The sequence below is a fragment of the Tachysurus fulvidraco genome, chromosome 20 (assembly GCF_022655615.1).
Source record: "Tachysurus fulvidraco isolate hzauxx_2018 chromosome 20, HZAU_PFXX_2.0, whole genome shotgun sequence".
Taxonomy (NCBI): domain Eukaryota; kingdom Metazoa; phylum Chordata; class Actinopteri; order Siluriformes; family Bagridae; genus Tachysurus; species Tachysurus fulvidraco.
Window position 1 is genome coordinate 8,005,524 of NC_062537.1, and position 14,220 is coordinate 8,019,743.

At 39.0% G+C, this 14,220-nt stretch overlaps 1 protein-coding gene and 1 long non-coding RNA gene across 5 annotated transcripts in view; one reads left to right on the forward strand and one right to left on the reverse strand.

The window, feature by feature from the left end:
* stard13a (StAR-related lipid transfer (START) domain containing 13a) overlaps positions 1-14,220 on the reverse strand; it is a 58,875-nt gene that overhangs the window by 26,240 nt on the left and 18,415 nt on the right. Inside the window, exon 1 of one of the 4 annotated variants that reach the window (XM_027138914.2) lies at positions 11,738-12,118. The exons of 1 other annotated variant lie outside the window; for it this stretch is intronic. In XM_027138914.2, coding sequence (XP_026994715.2) covers positions 11,738-11,861 — 124 coding nt within the window. In that variant the 5' untranslated portion in view covers positions 11,862-12,118. Of the gene's footprint in view, positions 1-2,543; positions 2,689-7,247; positions 7,464-11,737; positions 12,119-14,220 lie in introns of those variants that run through there. 2 more of the 4 variants (XM_047804920.1, XM_047804921.1) reach the window with 2 other exon arrangements.
* Positions 6,409-7,577, forward strand: LOC125139736. The gene is made up of 3 exons (XR_007138816.1): positions 6,409-6,844; positions 7,148-7,335; positions 7,440-7,577. It is a non-coding gene; the product is annotated as an uncharacterized LOC125139736 (long non-coding RNA).

Here is a 14,220-nt window from a genome sequence, read left to right on the forward strand (position 1 = left end):
ACAGCAGTATTAAGGAAGGCATGGATGGGCTGTACCTAGCAACATGGACAACATTTCCTGCAGTAAACAGAGAGATGGCAGATCAGAGAGACTGGAATCATTTTCAATCCAGCCGGTTCAAACACACAATTAGCACAAGAGGACAGAAGCAACTGTGTCTAATGTGCTCTAAACACGCACACACATGCACGATTCTGAAATTCAAGACCTTTTGTTCACATGACATACACAACCAAACACACACACAATAATTAATTTAAATTATTTATATGCACCAGCCTGAATATCTCTACTATCCTGCTATACAGCAGTATGCCAAAGGAGTGGTACATCTGAATTTTAAGTATTCATGAAACTGTAGGTGCAAAATTCTCAAATGTCCTACTGTGATTCCAGTAAATCTCCAAAATAGTTTTCTAAGATATAAGTAAAGAGTGGGGTGGGATTTGATTCCTGCCACCGCCCTGTGTGTTGTCAAGTTGCATGCTCTACCTTTGTTTCAGGGTGTTTCCTCCGGGTACTCCACTTTCCTTTCTCTAGTGTGTGTGTGTAATATTATTAGTTAGTTCAATACTTTGCTGCTTTTGACTAAAGGTCATAACTTTCAGACCTCATTCCTGACCTCAGACCAGGGAAAAACCAAATAAACTTGGAATTCCTAGTTGGGAACTCAGTATTTTTTTCCTTTAAATAAGTTATGCTGTATACACAATGATTAGCTTTAGATCAATCGTCATACAGGCATATTAGCTTGTTAAATCTACAACATTGCTCACACAGTCAGAGGTAAGTCAAGTGCTTTGATTTAATTGAGGTTATCGTCTCTTGCTCATTTTAAAATACAACAGTTTCAAGTACTTTGTGGACATAAACTACATTTTGAAAGTCATGTGAACACAATATATAATATATACAGTACAATATAGCCACAATAGTCACATCAGTACGGACGTCCTAGAGGCCAATGCATTGTTATATCTAAGACATATGACACTTACTGTATGTGGAAGTTGATTGGAAGTTGATAACGAGCAAACAACAACAACAAAAGACCTTTTTATGAATTCCGTAGATCAGTGAATCCATACATTTCACAAAAACTGGATGTGGGTTTTTCGACACAGTGTCAGCGTAATAGACTACTTTTTAAAGCATTATAAACATTTACGGTTTCTGTGATACTTTAATAAAAGCACTTGGTTATAAACTTGGTGTTTAATTGTGGTTCTGTCTGTCTTACTATCTTACACTCGTTGCTGGTTAGTTAGAGCAAAGTTCGTCATTGTTGGTTGTTAGAGCAGGTGTAGAGTCGATTTATATTTTCTGGATAAAGATGAATGAGTTTAAATTTCTATGAATCAAACCCCATTTGGGATATTTACCCTACAAAGTGTGGGATATCCTCGACAGAAAAACAAAAACTAATGATAAGGAGCTATGAAGAAAAATATACCCTGGTGTGTGTGTGTGTGTGTGTGTGTGTGTGTGTGTGTGTGTGTGTGTGTGTGTGTTGATAAGTGTAACACAGTATGATTCAGTGCAGTGTGGGGGTCACAGACTGTAATACTGGTACTGTAAACACCAGACTATTCTCCAGGAATGGAAAATCACTTAGTACATTCTTAAACAAACAGTTAGCACAAAGCTAGATCTAAATCATATGTCGTCCCCTGACACACACACACACACACACACACACACACACACACACACACACACACACACACACACACATTCTAAAAGTGATGGATGACTTGCAGTAATAATCAGTTTTGCTCTACAGTTATGCTTATGATCACTTACCTATTACCACTGAGAATATCAGCAGCAGCAGTGTGTGTGTGTGTGTGTGTGTGTGTGTGTGTGTGTGTGTGTGTGTGTGTGTGTGTGTGTGTGTGTGTGTGTGTGTGTGTGTGTGTGTGTGTATTTTCTTTGAGGTCACATTCATACACACTGGATAGCAGGCCTCATAGAGTGACCTCAGATAACCGCACCTCCTTTCCCACCAGAACAGCCATGCACACACACACACACACACACACACACACACACACACACACACACACACACACACACACACACACACACACACACACACACACACACACACACACACACACACATCTGGATCTCCACCACTTTCCCACACATGCTGAAGTACTTTCAGAAAGAAGATTTGAGTTCTTCTCTAACATAAACACAACTCAGGAATTCCTGTGTTATGAAGCCCCTTAAAACTCGGTCTATATGTCTATACAAATAACTCGTATTTAGATATTAGGCCTGAAATGAAGGTTTACTTTAACTAAACAATTAAGATTGATTTGGTTATAAGTCGAACGTATAAAAATTGACAGTTGAATTACCCTTTATAAATAAAATTAGGTGCAACTGACTCATAAAATCAGAGAGACACAGTCAGCATGAAAACATCCTAAAATGACTTAAAATACACTAAGCATCAGAATTAGGATTCCAGTTCAAAATTAACCAGTTGTAATTTAAAAGAGCTCAAATGTAAAAGCTAAAGATTTGTGTATTACCTTTATGCATCCGTATTTCAGTAGTCATGCACAGGGTTCATTGCTCATTGTTAATTAATGAACATATGGATTTATTAGTCTTCTTTACACTGTCTGATCTTCTGATATGTTCCCCTTACTTTCCTTGAACACATCTTTTTCCCTCCACTCCTGCCTGTGATCCCTCCTCTACTCTCCCCCTCCCTCTCACAACAGCTGGATCATGTACTGTCTGCAGCCCACGACCCCGTCTCAAGCATGAGAGAGTCTCCTGCATACAGTACACACAAAGTGTGCAACCTGTCTGCCTTCTGTCTTCCCTGTCCAGAGAGAGACAGACAGACGGACATACAGACAGAATGAGACAGGTAGACAGGCATACAGACAGACAAGAGAGAGAGAGAGAGAGAGAGAGAGAGAGAGAGAGAATGAGAGAGAGAGATTGACTATGCAAGCAGACTGTAAAAGAAGAGAAGAAAAACTGCTACAGTACAAATGAGGTTGTTTATAATACAAAATCAGTGAGAGAGACACACTACGGACAGACAGCCAGCTTCTGTGTATGTGTGTGTTTTTGTGTTTGTGTGTGCGTGTGTGCCAGGATAGAAGAAGGCACGAGACACACCCTCAGCATGAGAATCTTCATGATGTGAAATAGCAATAAACCACATGAACTCTTCACCTCCTGCACCTCAGCTTCCTCTGTGTCTAAACTCTAATGAAGACTACACACACACACGCATGCACACACACACCTATCGTATATAGAGTATACTCTTTAACAAGAAGGTGCCAAAACACTTTATTAAAAAAGAATGTTACTAAACAAACAAAAAAAGGTTGTAGTCGATTTAGTTCATGATATATTTCAGTGTTTTTCATACATTTATTCTGGGATTTTTTCACATTTTTTGGCAGCATCAACAATGGAATAAAATCCATTTATTTTCAAGCAGAACTAGTGACTCACAGTAAGACATAGTCATAGTCACAAATACGTAAGTTAATCTATTGTATGCTAATTACATAGTGCAGAAGTCACAGACCAAAGATCCGAGAGTCGACCATTTTAAAGTCGGCTGTCTGGATCCTTTCAGTTTATCATAAAAGATCCCCTTCAAAAACAGGGAGCGCTGACGATCACAATGTTCCTTACCAGAAACTTACATCTTATTACATCAAATCTCAGCTCCAAAAAATGTCACACGAACTCTCAACCACTTCATCTACAAATATAAGTAGTTTTTCATTTTTGTCATAGCTTTCAAATGATGACATACATTAGTGGTTTTTACTTTATTTGACTCCATGAAGTGTTTGCTAAAATCTAACAATTTTGTGTTTAATGATTTTTTTTAAATCATTAATACACTAGCTAGATTATGATTCTGCTTGAAATATCAGAATAGAAATGTGTTTGATTAAGCTAACAATTTTATATAAGATACACAACTTTAATATATGTCTCTTGCTTGAACTACATAAGACAGACACTTTGGCCTCCATTAGAAGTCAAAAATCGATTATAGAGTGATAAAAACTTTTAATATATAATATTAGGGGTGCTGTGGCATAGCAGTTGCCACCTGGAGCTGTTAGGATTCCTCCAGGGTTCCTGCTACATTCCTGATCAGAGGTCATTGTCTATGTGCTAACGCTGTATTGCCATATTGCCATAATATCACCATATTGCTGCCTTGTGCCTTGAGCCTCGAATAGACTCCAGAACTATATTATGAAAGGACAGTGTTAATATAATAATCGAATTAGCACAGGTTGTTGTTATTTATGTATTTTATTTTATTTTTTTGCTTGGGAGAGAAAGATCAGTTTGTCTGTTCTGCTTAGATTCGAGGAAATTTAATCTAATATGTTTTGTTTTATTGTTGTTGGGGAATTAGTTACACCTTTATAGAGAATAAATAATGGCCCATTGGATCGGGTGCTTTCATCTGATCGGCGGTCTCCTTTTAGGAAAAAGTCGCAATGCCGCAATACTGAACAATGCGTTTTATACCAACAGAGGACAGCAATGAGCTGCAATAAATTCAGCACATGCAGCGCTCACAAATTCTCCCGAATGATAACAAAATGAAAACAATAGAATTTTCAACTAGTTTCACTGCCGGGTAAAATGGACTGCAGTTAGCAGACAGGGTGTCACAATAATTTGTGATGTTGAGCACCAGGGGATCCTACCTAAGCTCTGTGGGGTGAAATGTTACCGAGAGAGAGCAGCTCTTGGGTGCTGCTAGTTTGGGGAACCTCATCCTCAGACAGGTCACAGTCACAGTAGTGTGGCTTTATATTTTCTCCCAACACCAGTCTTGTTCCATTCAAGGCTTTTAAAACCTGATGTATTTTATTTAGTTGCTGTGAATCGACTGACACTGTGTGTGATTAGCTGATTAGTGTCTGATAAGCTGAATTGCTTCACCATTCACTAAAAATTCACTGTAACAAAGAAGCAAACCTCTTACGGCATGCCATAGCATGCTGCCAGAGTGACTTATTCATGCTTACAGGAATGAAGGTATGAAGTTACACACACACACACACACACACACACACACACACACACACACACACACACACACACACACACACACACACACACAATATTACACTGAAACAGAAGACAAAATTAGAAGAAATTGTACAGGATAAAGCACAAATACATCAGAACTAAAGTGGATTTGATCATTAAATCCCTAATGTTAAGACCAAACTCTCTTACACCTTAGTGGCAGCTTGAAACCCCAATTCTCTCATTAAAAAAAAAAATATATATATATATATATATATATATATATATATATATATATATATATATATATATATATATATATATATATATATATATATATATATATATATATATATATATATATATATATAAGGGGGGGGGGGTTGGAGACGGACGGTGGCTTAGTGGTTAGCACGTTCGCCTCACACCTCCAGGGTTGGGGGTTCGATTCCTGCCTCTGCCTTGTGTGTGTGTGTGTGGAGTTTGCATGTTCTCCCCGTGCCTCGGGGGTTTCCTCTGGGTACTCCGGTTTCCTCCTCCGGTCCAAAGACATGCATGGTAGGTTGATTGGCATCTCTAGAAAATTTTTTCCTAATGTGTGATTACATGAGTGAATGACACATGAACTTAAAAAAGAGGGCGGGGCGCATGCGCACTTCGTGGAATCGATTCATCTTCCCTCGGATAGTAATGCCTGTGAACGTGATGACGTATTTTTGACAGTTGTTTCGCAGACCGTTTTCGTGTGTGAAAAAGAGGTGTTGTGAAAACAAGCATTGTGTGTAAACTGTCATAGTCGTACATTTTGGAGTTGTATTTGAACAAACACACAAAATCTCGTATCTGTAAACTGTCGTGGCCGTAAATTTTGGGATCCAACTCCGCAAAATTAAAATTTACACACAAATGCTTTGAATTACGTACGATTATTATTATTATTATTTTATTCCATATACATGTACTCATACAACGTCATAAGCAGCTACGGGATATTTTAAAACCTGATTAGATTTCTTCATATTATATCATCAGCTGTTTCCTATACAATTTACACTGTATTTAACAAACAAAGTATGTTTGTATGTAACAAAGGTTTTGTAAATGACGTGGGGTAAAAACGGACCCAAATGCAGAATAGCTTAAATGAGACGGAGTTTATTAACTTAAAAAACACGACACAGACTCGGCAAGACAAAGACAACGGGACAAAACAAAGGATTCCGCGCTGCACAAAGCAACACGGTTTAACTAAATACTCATAATAATTATCAGACACATGAGGGACAGGTGAGCAGAGGCGGGGAGGAAGAGACAAGGACGAGGCAGACACGTGAACACAGAACGTAAACACAAAGCACATGGCCAAAGTCCGGGCTGAGTCCTGACAGGTTTGCACTAAAACTATGCCTTTAAATGGAGGATAAAGTGCTTCACTATGTAAAGAGCTTCACTGTGCACTACTGTAGATTTACTTCAAGAAACTATTATTGCAATATGTTACATCAGAACATGAGAGTTGGTAGTGAAAATGATTGTGTCGAATTTAGTCTCTGGCTGGATAATAAGTCAGTGTGTATGCCGTGGGAACATGCTGGAGCAAGGACAGACATGCTCACAGGATCTTGATTTCCCAAGATCCTCCAGGACTACACAGCTCAGTGAGATAACGTCCACCCATCAGTGTCGTGTCAAGCTTTGCAGAATGCCAAGCTGATGCCAATCACACTGAGCAATACTGCTGGTTCAAACCAAGAAAAGAAAGGAAAAAGAAGTACCATCTACTATTATAATTGATGTAATGTATCTTAAGAAATGCTCATTTCTGTCACAATATTAGACAATGTGTGTGTTTTAATCAGCCTCCTTCCTAGAAAAAAGGAAGTCAGCTATCAGTGTACGGCTCTGTTTACACAATAAAACACTAATATCATACGCAGGATACAGAGAGATGAGTATCGTCAGGTTTTCCGTTGTTGCAGTTAGTGTACGTACAGAAGTTATTACACTTCAGGGTATTTAAAATGATTACAATATTGTCTTGACTGCTTCACAGTCCACATGACAGCGTTTGCATTACCAATTTTTCCTGCTGTTTCAGACTAAACTACCAGTGTGAAAGCCTCCTTAGAGAAAATGCCTGAGAACAGCACTGAGACAGCAAAAGTGGGTCAGTCATGTACACTGCGCACCTCCCTTACCTCGCTCTATCTTCTGGAGCAGCTGCTGACGGGCAACGATTCGGGCCAAACGCAACCCGGATCGCCGATGGTGACTGTCCAGCCTCAGGTAAATGTCCTGAGTCTCAGGTGTCAAGCTCCAAAAACTCTCAGTGTCCATAGACCTGTCTGGTAATTCCAGTGTCATTACATCCATCTCTCTGTATCTCTCAGTCCACAGGAAGTCGTGGATACCTACAGGACGTGTCTGTCTTCCTCTATGTCTTATCTCCTAGACATTCCTTCAGCTTTCACACGGCGAGACGCAGCTGTTCCACATACCACAGTGCTGAGGAACACTCAACGGGGAGCAGCAAAAAGATCTTTTCACATAACTTTACAAATACATACGCTCACATGCACATGAAGTCAACTTTAGTCTTAGGAAACACTCCTCTCTGTTCTACCCACCTCACGGTCATGTGACTGAGACAGGCACCAATAAGGACAGGTTATTGAAAGAAGAATCTCAGCCAAAAATGGGCTTTATTCCAAGTTATGTGAGGCCATAAATAATGTGTGTAGAGTTATATGTTCAGTGCATGAGTGTTCATGTTCATTTAGCATTAATATAATTAATGCACCATATGACTCAACTTAACCGGAAACACCTGGGATTACTGTGTTTATACTACAGGAGAAGAAAATCCCCCTTTTCAGCAACAGTGAAAGTGAAATGCAGTAAAATCAATTATGTAGATCCCCCTCTTGTGGTACTGCAAAGAATGCTGCCAATTTGCCTGTTTTAAATTTGATGTAATTCACGCACGCACACACACACACACACACACACACACACACACACACACACACACACACACACACACACACACACACTTTAATTAAACTAAGGTGAATGATGCTGTTTGTTGAGTTTGTGAGTGACAAGAAGCTGATGCTGCATCATGCACCATGCACACACACACACACACACACACACACACACACACACACACACACACACACACACACACACACACACACACACACACACACACACACAAACACACACATGCATAAATATGTGAATGCCAAACTAAGGCTTTTAACTCATTTATGCTGTTTTGTGAGTGACAAGAAGCTGATGCTGCTGATGCCCCCCACCCCACCCCACCCCCCACACACACACACACTCCATCTCCTACTGTGAATACTGAGTATATTTATAGCCAGGTTGATGCTGATATCTGTGCTGCCCTACATTTTCTCTGGCTGAAAAAGATTATGTATTGTACACTATACAAAAAAAAAACATACATTTAGACATCAAAGTAAGAAGTAACCCCTGAATTGCCACCTCATTGCAGTGTTTTTTTCTTTCTATAATCTTCCAGATGCTATCGAGACAGGATCTCACCAAAAAGTACAGGCAACAGATTAATGCTGTGAGGTCACTGACCCCTAGTGGCTACTACTTTATTTTAGAAATGTGAAAGTCAATGAACAATAAAAATGTCAAATGAACAACCAAACCAACCTTTTACATTTCTTCCATTTCATGCAGCATTATTGAGTGCATGTGGAGCTCAGTTAGTCTACATCAGGACACATTCCACATACTGGAATCATACGACTGAGAATCTCTGAATTCCACCTGCATACAGTAAGATAGCTAGCAAATGGGAACTAATCCACTTAAACCACTCATAAAGCTCATGAATCTCAGATATGATACTTAGTAATATTTGTAATAGATGACACAGAACACTGTTTGCATTGCTATGATAATCCTAAGAAAAAACACAATAGCCTGATTCAGCAATACCATGTGCTGTAGCCTTGGAAAATCGTTTTAGAAAATATCCATTGGATAAAATCATATGAGAATGTACAGTAAGACATAGAAGTATATGTGTAGCATTGCTATTAAAAATTGTTCCCTTTTTAAAATAATTGTCACATATACGCATATGCTTAAACAATTATAGGGAGCAGTAAAGGCTCTATGTTTTTTATGAAAACACTAGCATCATGTCTGGTGTTTTTAATGAAATAATTCAGTCAGTAACATAACAAAACATTTGCTTTTGTAGCCTGTATGAAAAATGGAGCTTCATTAATCGAAGAAGACCTAAACAGTGCAATAAGTTATAAGGGAACCCTCCTGGTCAGGGCTTTTGATGGTTCAGGCGCTATCCCAGGAAGCTGGTGCAGCATGGCACTCCCTGAATGATTTGATGAAGAAACCTTAAGAGGAACCAGAACCAGAAGGGAACCTTATCCTCATTTGGGTGACACTGGACAGTAAATAATGTAAATGTAAATCATGTCATTTCTATATCAGATTTGCTGCAATGTAACTTCAGTTGTTTTGTGATTTGATGATTAACTGGTTGGTAGGGTACATTTTCACAATAAGGACCAACTCCTCTATATGAGATAATTATAAACCCTAGAGAAAGCAAGATCACAGCAAGACCACCCATTTATTCCAGCATCTCCATGTTGGCTGCAAACTCTCACTATCAGCCGCTGACGGATTATATCAAAAGATATTAAAGGTCCAAACACATCTGTATTATTCCTGTCCGTTATCTACTGTGAAACACGTTTGAAGTTATTTTTACAGTAAAATCAACATATTTCTGGAAGGGAGTTCTCTCTAACACTAGCTCCTAACTAACACCAGGCTTTCACTCCAACCTTCCCACTAGACAATATTTCCTGACATACTGTATAACCAGCAGCTATGAGTTCATATCTGACTTGAATGACACAGAATATGAGATAGAAGGTAAACAAAACATTTCAGCACAGTGATGTATCATGAGCGTAAATATTTGAAATCAGCTCTTTGTAACTGTTTATTACAAAACCTGTGCTGGAGTAGGATGATTCATAATTTAATAACATAAACCCTGAGGTTTGCTCTCACTGCTGTCCTGAGAGAAATATGCTGTGCTGTTTACAGAATCAATTAGAATTGCAGTTCCATAACAAGTCCATTAATCATGTTGTGTTGATTGAGCCATGCATTATTCAAATGAATTGCTTGCATGATACATATTTATTCAATACTAACCCAAAAGAAATAAATACTAAATAACAAGAACAGCATTTTACTGGAACGGCATTCTTATATAACTTTACTTTACAATAACTTTAATATATTCTCTGCTTAAATCTCAAAGTGTTTGCTTACTGTTTGTGCAATTTAGCTAATATTTACTGCATGAATATTAAAAAATTTAATTGAATTGATGATCTTCTTTTTGCAAAAAGGAAAAATGACCAAAGAATTAAGAAAAACTATTTATTTTTCCTGTCATGTAGGATCTTGTTTTACTGCAACTCTAATTGCACACACACACACACACACACACCTCACTCTCTCACTCTCTCTTTCTCTCATATATATATTATATATAATTATTATATAATATATAATATATCCTCATATATATATATATATATATATATATATATATATATATATATATATATATATATATATATATATATATATATATATATATTCTGTTTCAACAAACATCTTACATGTTCCTCTCTATTGGTCTTATTCTATTGGTTAATAATTCATGAAACACATATCTTTAAACAGTAAATTTTCTTTGATTTAATCCCTACACATTCTGTGCTGACAATTAAATGTTCCCATATAGACCTGAACAAGAAACCAAATGGATCTTTTTTTTATGTGTGCTTGCACACTTCTGTGTCTTGTTCTGTATGATACCTCCACTAGGAATCCACCAGAGACTGTTCCAAAATATAGCTTCTTATTGCCAATTACAGCCAATTCTTCAGGGCATTATCCTGATGGATATGTGTCCTAGCTTTCTGAACTGGACCCTTTGATGAAACAGTAATGCCAGAACAATACGTAGCTGTTGCACACAGTGTGTGATAAACTCTGTTGCTTGTTGACTAAGACCAAAGTCTTGGCTGTTATGCAAAGCACAGCTGGCGAGCATGCTTAGTATGCTGATGTGCAGTTTTGGATTCAGCCACACAGGAAGGACAGGAAGCTGTGTGCATACAGTATGTGGGAGGTGAAGATTCAACAGAATCCAACTGAAAACTCAGAGGTGTCAGAGAACTGGAGCTCATTTCATAGGAGAGTTAATCAATTCAGCGAATGTAGGAGAAAGTTTTAATTAACTAGCGTTAATGCACTAGATCTGACAGACAGTTCTTGTCTGGAGATAACGGTACAGTACATTCATAAAGAACTGGAGAACTGCTTGTACTGTATTTAGAAGCTTGTAATACGCAGATTACCGGGAATAGGGGGATACATGTAAGAAAGATTTTAGTATGTTTCAGTGTACACACTTATGCATTATACACGTGCATTAACTTTAACTTGACCTTCCCAGAACAGGAGACATAGCGTTCGCGGCGCTGACGTCATTCTGCGGAGCTCCTCGTGCTTGCGTTAGATCTCAGCATCAGTAAGTTCACTGGGAGACAGAATTAAAGCTCGGATCGTGCGGTGCAGCTGTACTGACCTGCAAGTCGTCTCTCTCGGACATTTTTCCAGAGTAAATCCCAAGCCTTGGACGTGGAGTCGCGCAGCTGTTCGCTGATGGAGCGCCGCAGCTGCAGCTTTGTTGACTTTCGCCTCGTCGTCATTGTGAAATATGACGCATTATAACGCGTCCGCGGTGCACCGTTATCGCTCCTGGCTCGGACCGGACAAGTTTTCTTTTTTTTTTTTTGCCGCAATACTCGTCACTCCATCTGCTCCGTGCCGCTGCGTCACCGTGCGCAAGAATCCGGTCACATTTTACTCTGGTTACAGAGAGTGTCGGTGAAACCGCGCGCTCCGTGCGTCATACTTATTGTAGGAGGCGCACGCGCGCGAGAGAGACAGAGCAGGAGAGAGAGAGAGAGAGAGAGAGAGAGAGAGAGAGAGAGAGAGAGAGAGAGAGAGCTGTCAGTTTTCAACAGTGAACGGACTGCAGATTGGATTGGTAGCCTCACCCCTAAACGCTGCTCTCTCTCTCTCTCTCTCTCTCTCTCTCTCTCTCTCTCTCTCTCTCTCTCTCTCTCACACACACACACACACACACACTCTCTCTCTCTCTCTCTCTCTCTCTCTCTCTCTCTCTCTCTCACAAACACACACACACACACACACACACACACACACACACACACACACACACACACACACACACACACACACACACACACATACACACAAGCACACACAAACACACACATGCATACATGTGTGAATGCCAAACTAAGGTTTTTAACTCATTTATGCTGTTTTGTGAGTGACAAGAAACTGATGCGCACACTGTGTACACTGTACTCAGCAATGTTTTTTAGAAGCAAAAACATTGCTCATTGATTTTTTTGTATCAGTATTGTATGTAGATTTTATCTTATAACCCTAAACTGTATATCCCCAGGGACTTGGGGCACAAGGCGGGTGACAAACGGTCACAAGGTAGAATTGCACACACACTTTATAGACAATTTATAGCCTCCAGTTAGCCTACAACACATACCCAATACCCAGAAGAAACCCCAAAAGCACAGGGGAGAATATTTCAATTCCACACACAGGGCACAGGCAGGAATGAAATCACCAACCCAGGATGTGCGAAGAAAACATACTAACCATTAAGCCAATGTGCCCTCCATATGTAGCAGCATATGCAGCACCATATGTAGCAGCATATGTAGAATATGCAAGTAAAAAATTCTCAGCCTTATCTTATCTACTGTATCTAACAAGAAATTGGAGAGTCCATGATTTTCTTCTTTAACATATTCAATTCAAACTGTAACAGAGAGGCCAAAGTGCATAATATCAGCATAGTAAATCTATAAGTGACCCATAGGGTCTTTATTATACAGCTCCATTGGTGGGGATTAAAAATAGGATTTCTCATTACTTTCTTTCTGTTAATCTAATTTTTTTCAACCATCCATCACACTTGCTCACATTCTCATGTCTGTTTCTTGGTTACTATATTGATGACTTCTGCTTCCCAGAATCGTGGGTGCATTCTCTATAACCATGGACTTCATTTATCATCCATCCCGTCACCACAACTCTGAACTTACAGCACAAAATTATGTAGCACGTATTTTTACCACCAACAGCTGGTGTACTGACACTGCTACCATTTTATCTTTCTGCTTACCAGATGTGTAACCACACATGCATTATAAAGAGTGTGTCCCAGACTATTCCATTCCATCTGATGTGTATTCCATCATACCTTTTTTTAGGCTAGAATGCAACCTACTCATAGTGATGAATGACCATTTTATTGAATTTGAGAATACATTCCCAGTAGACTAATCTTCCTACAGAGAGATAATGATAATAACATGATGGCAGATGAACCAAGGTACCAGCAAATAAGGGCTTGGGCCATCATCAAACTCCATACTGTACAAGCAAAACATGGTGTTAAGCTTAACCTACTGAAATCAAAGAACCAAACAACTGACCCCAGCGACTACTAAACCATGCTGGCATCCGCTATTATGGAAATAGTTAAACATTTGTTACTCGCCTGCCTAAATTTTTTTAGAAACCAGTTTCAATTTACTACCCTTTGCCTGGAGGGCAAATTGATCGCTTTACTTTGTGGACAACAGATATCCAAAGCTACTCAACATTTTATATCTTTATCTACAACCTTCCAACCTACCAGTGAATCTATTATCTGTGCAGATGACTCAATTTTACTTGGATAGCACTTTTTACAATGGACAATGTGACAGTAGTAAGAAAAAAAAGTTCCTTAGATGAAATGAGGAGGAAACCTTGAGATAAACCAGTCTCAAAAAGGAGGAAGCTGTGCTCATCTGACACCAGATAGTGAGGTTTGGAATAATTTCCCTTCTACAAATTGCACAGCTAAGAATCATTCAGCTTCCTGGAATTCACCTTGTGCACCATGTTATAGTAAAACAGTAATATTCATTGTCTGTGGTTTCCCTTTTACATTTAGCACATGCCCTT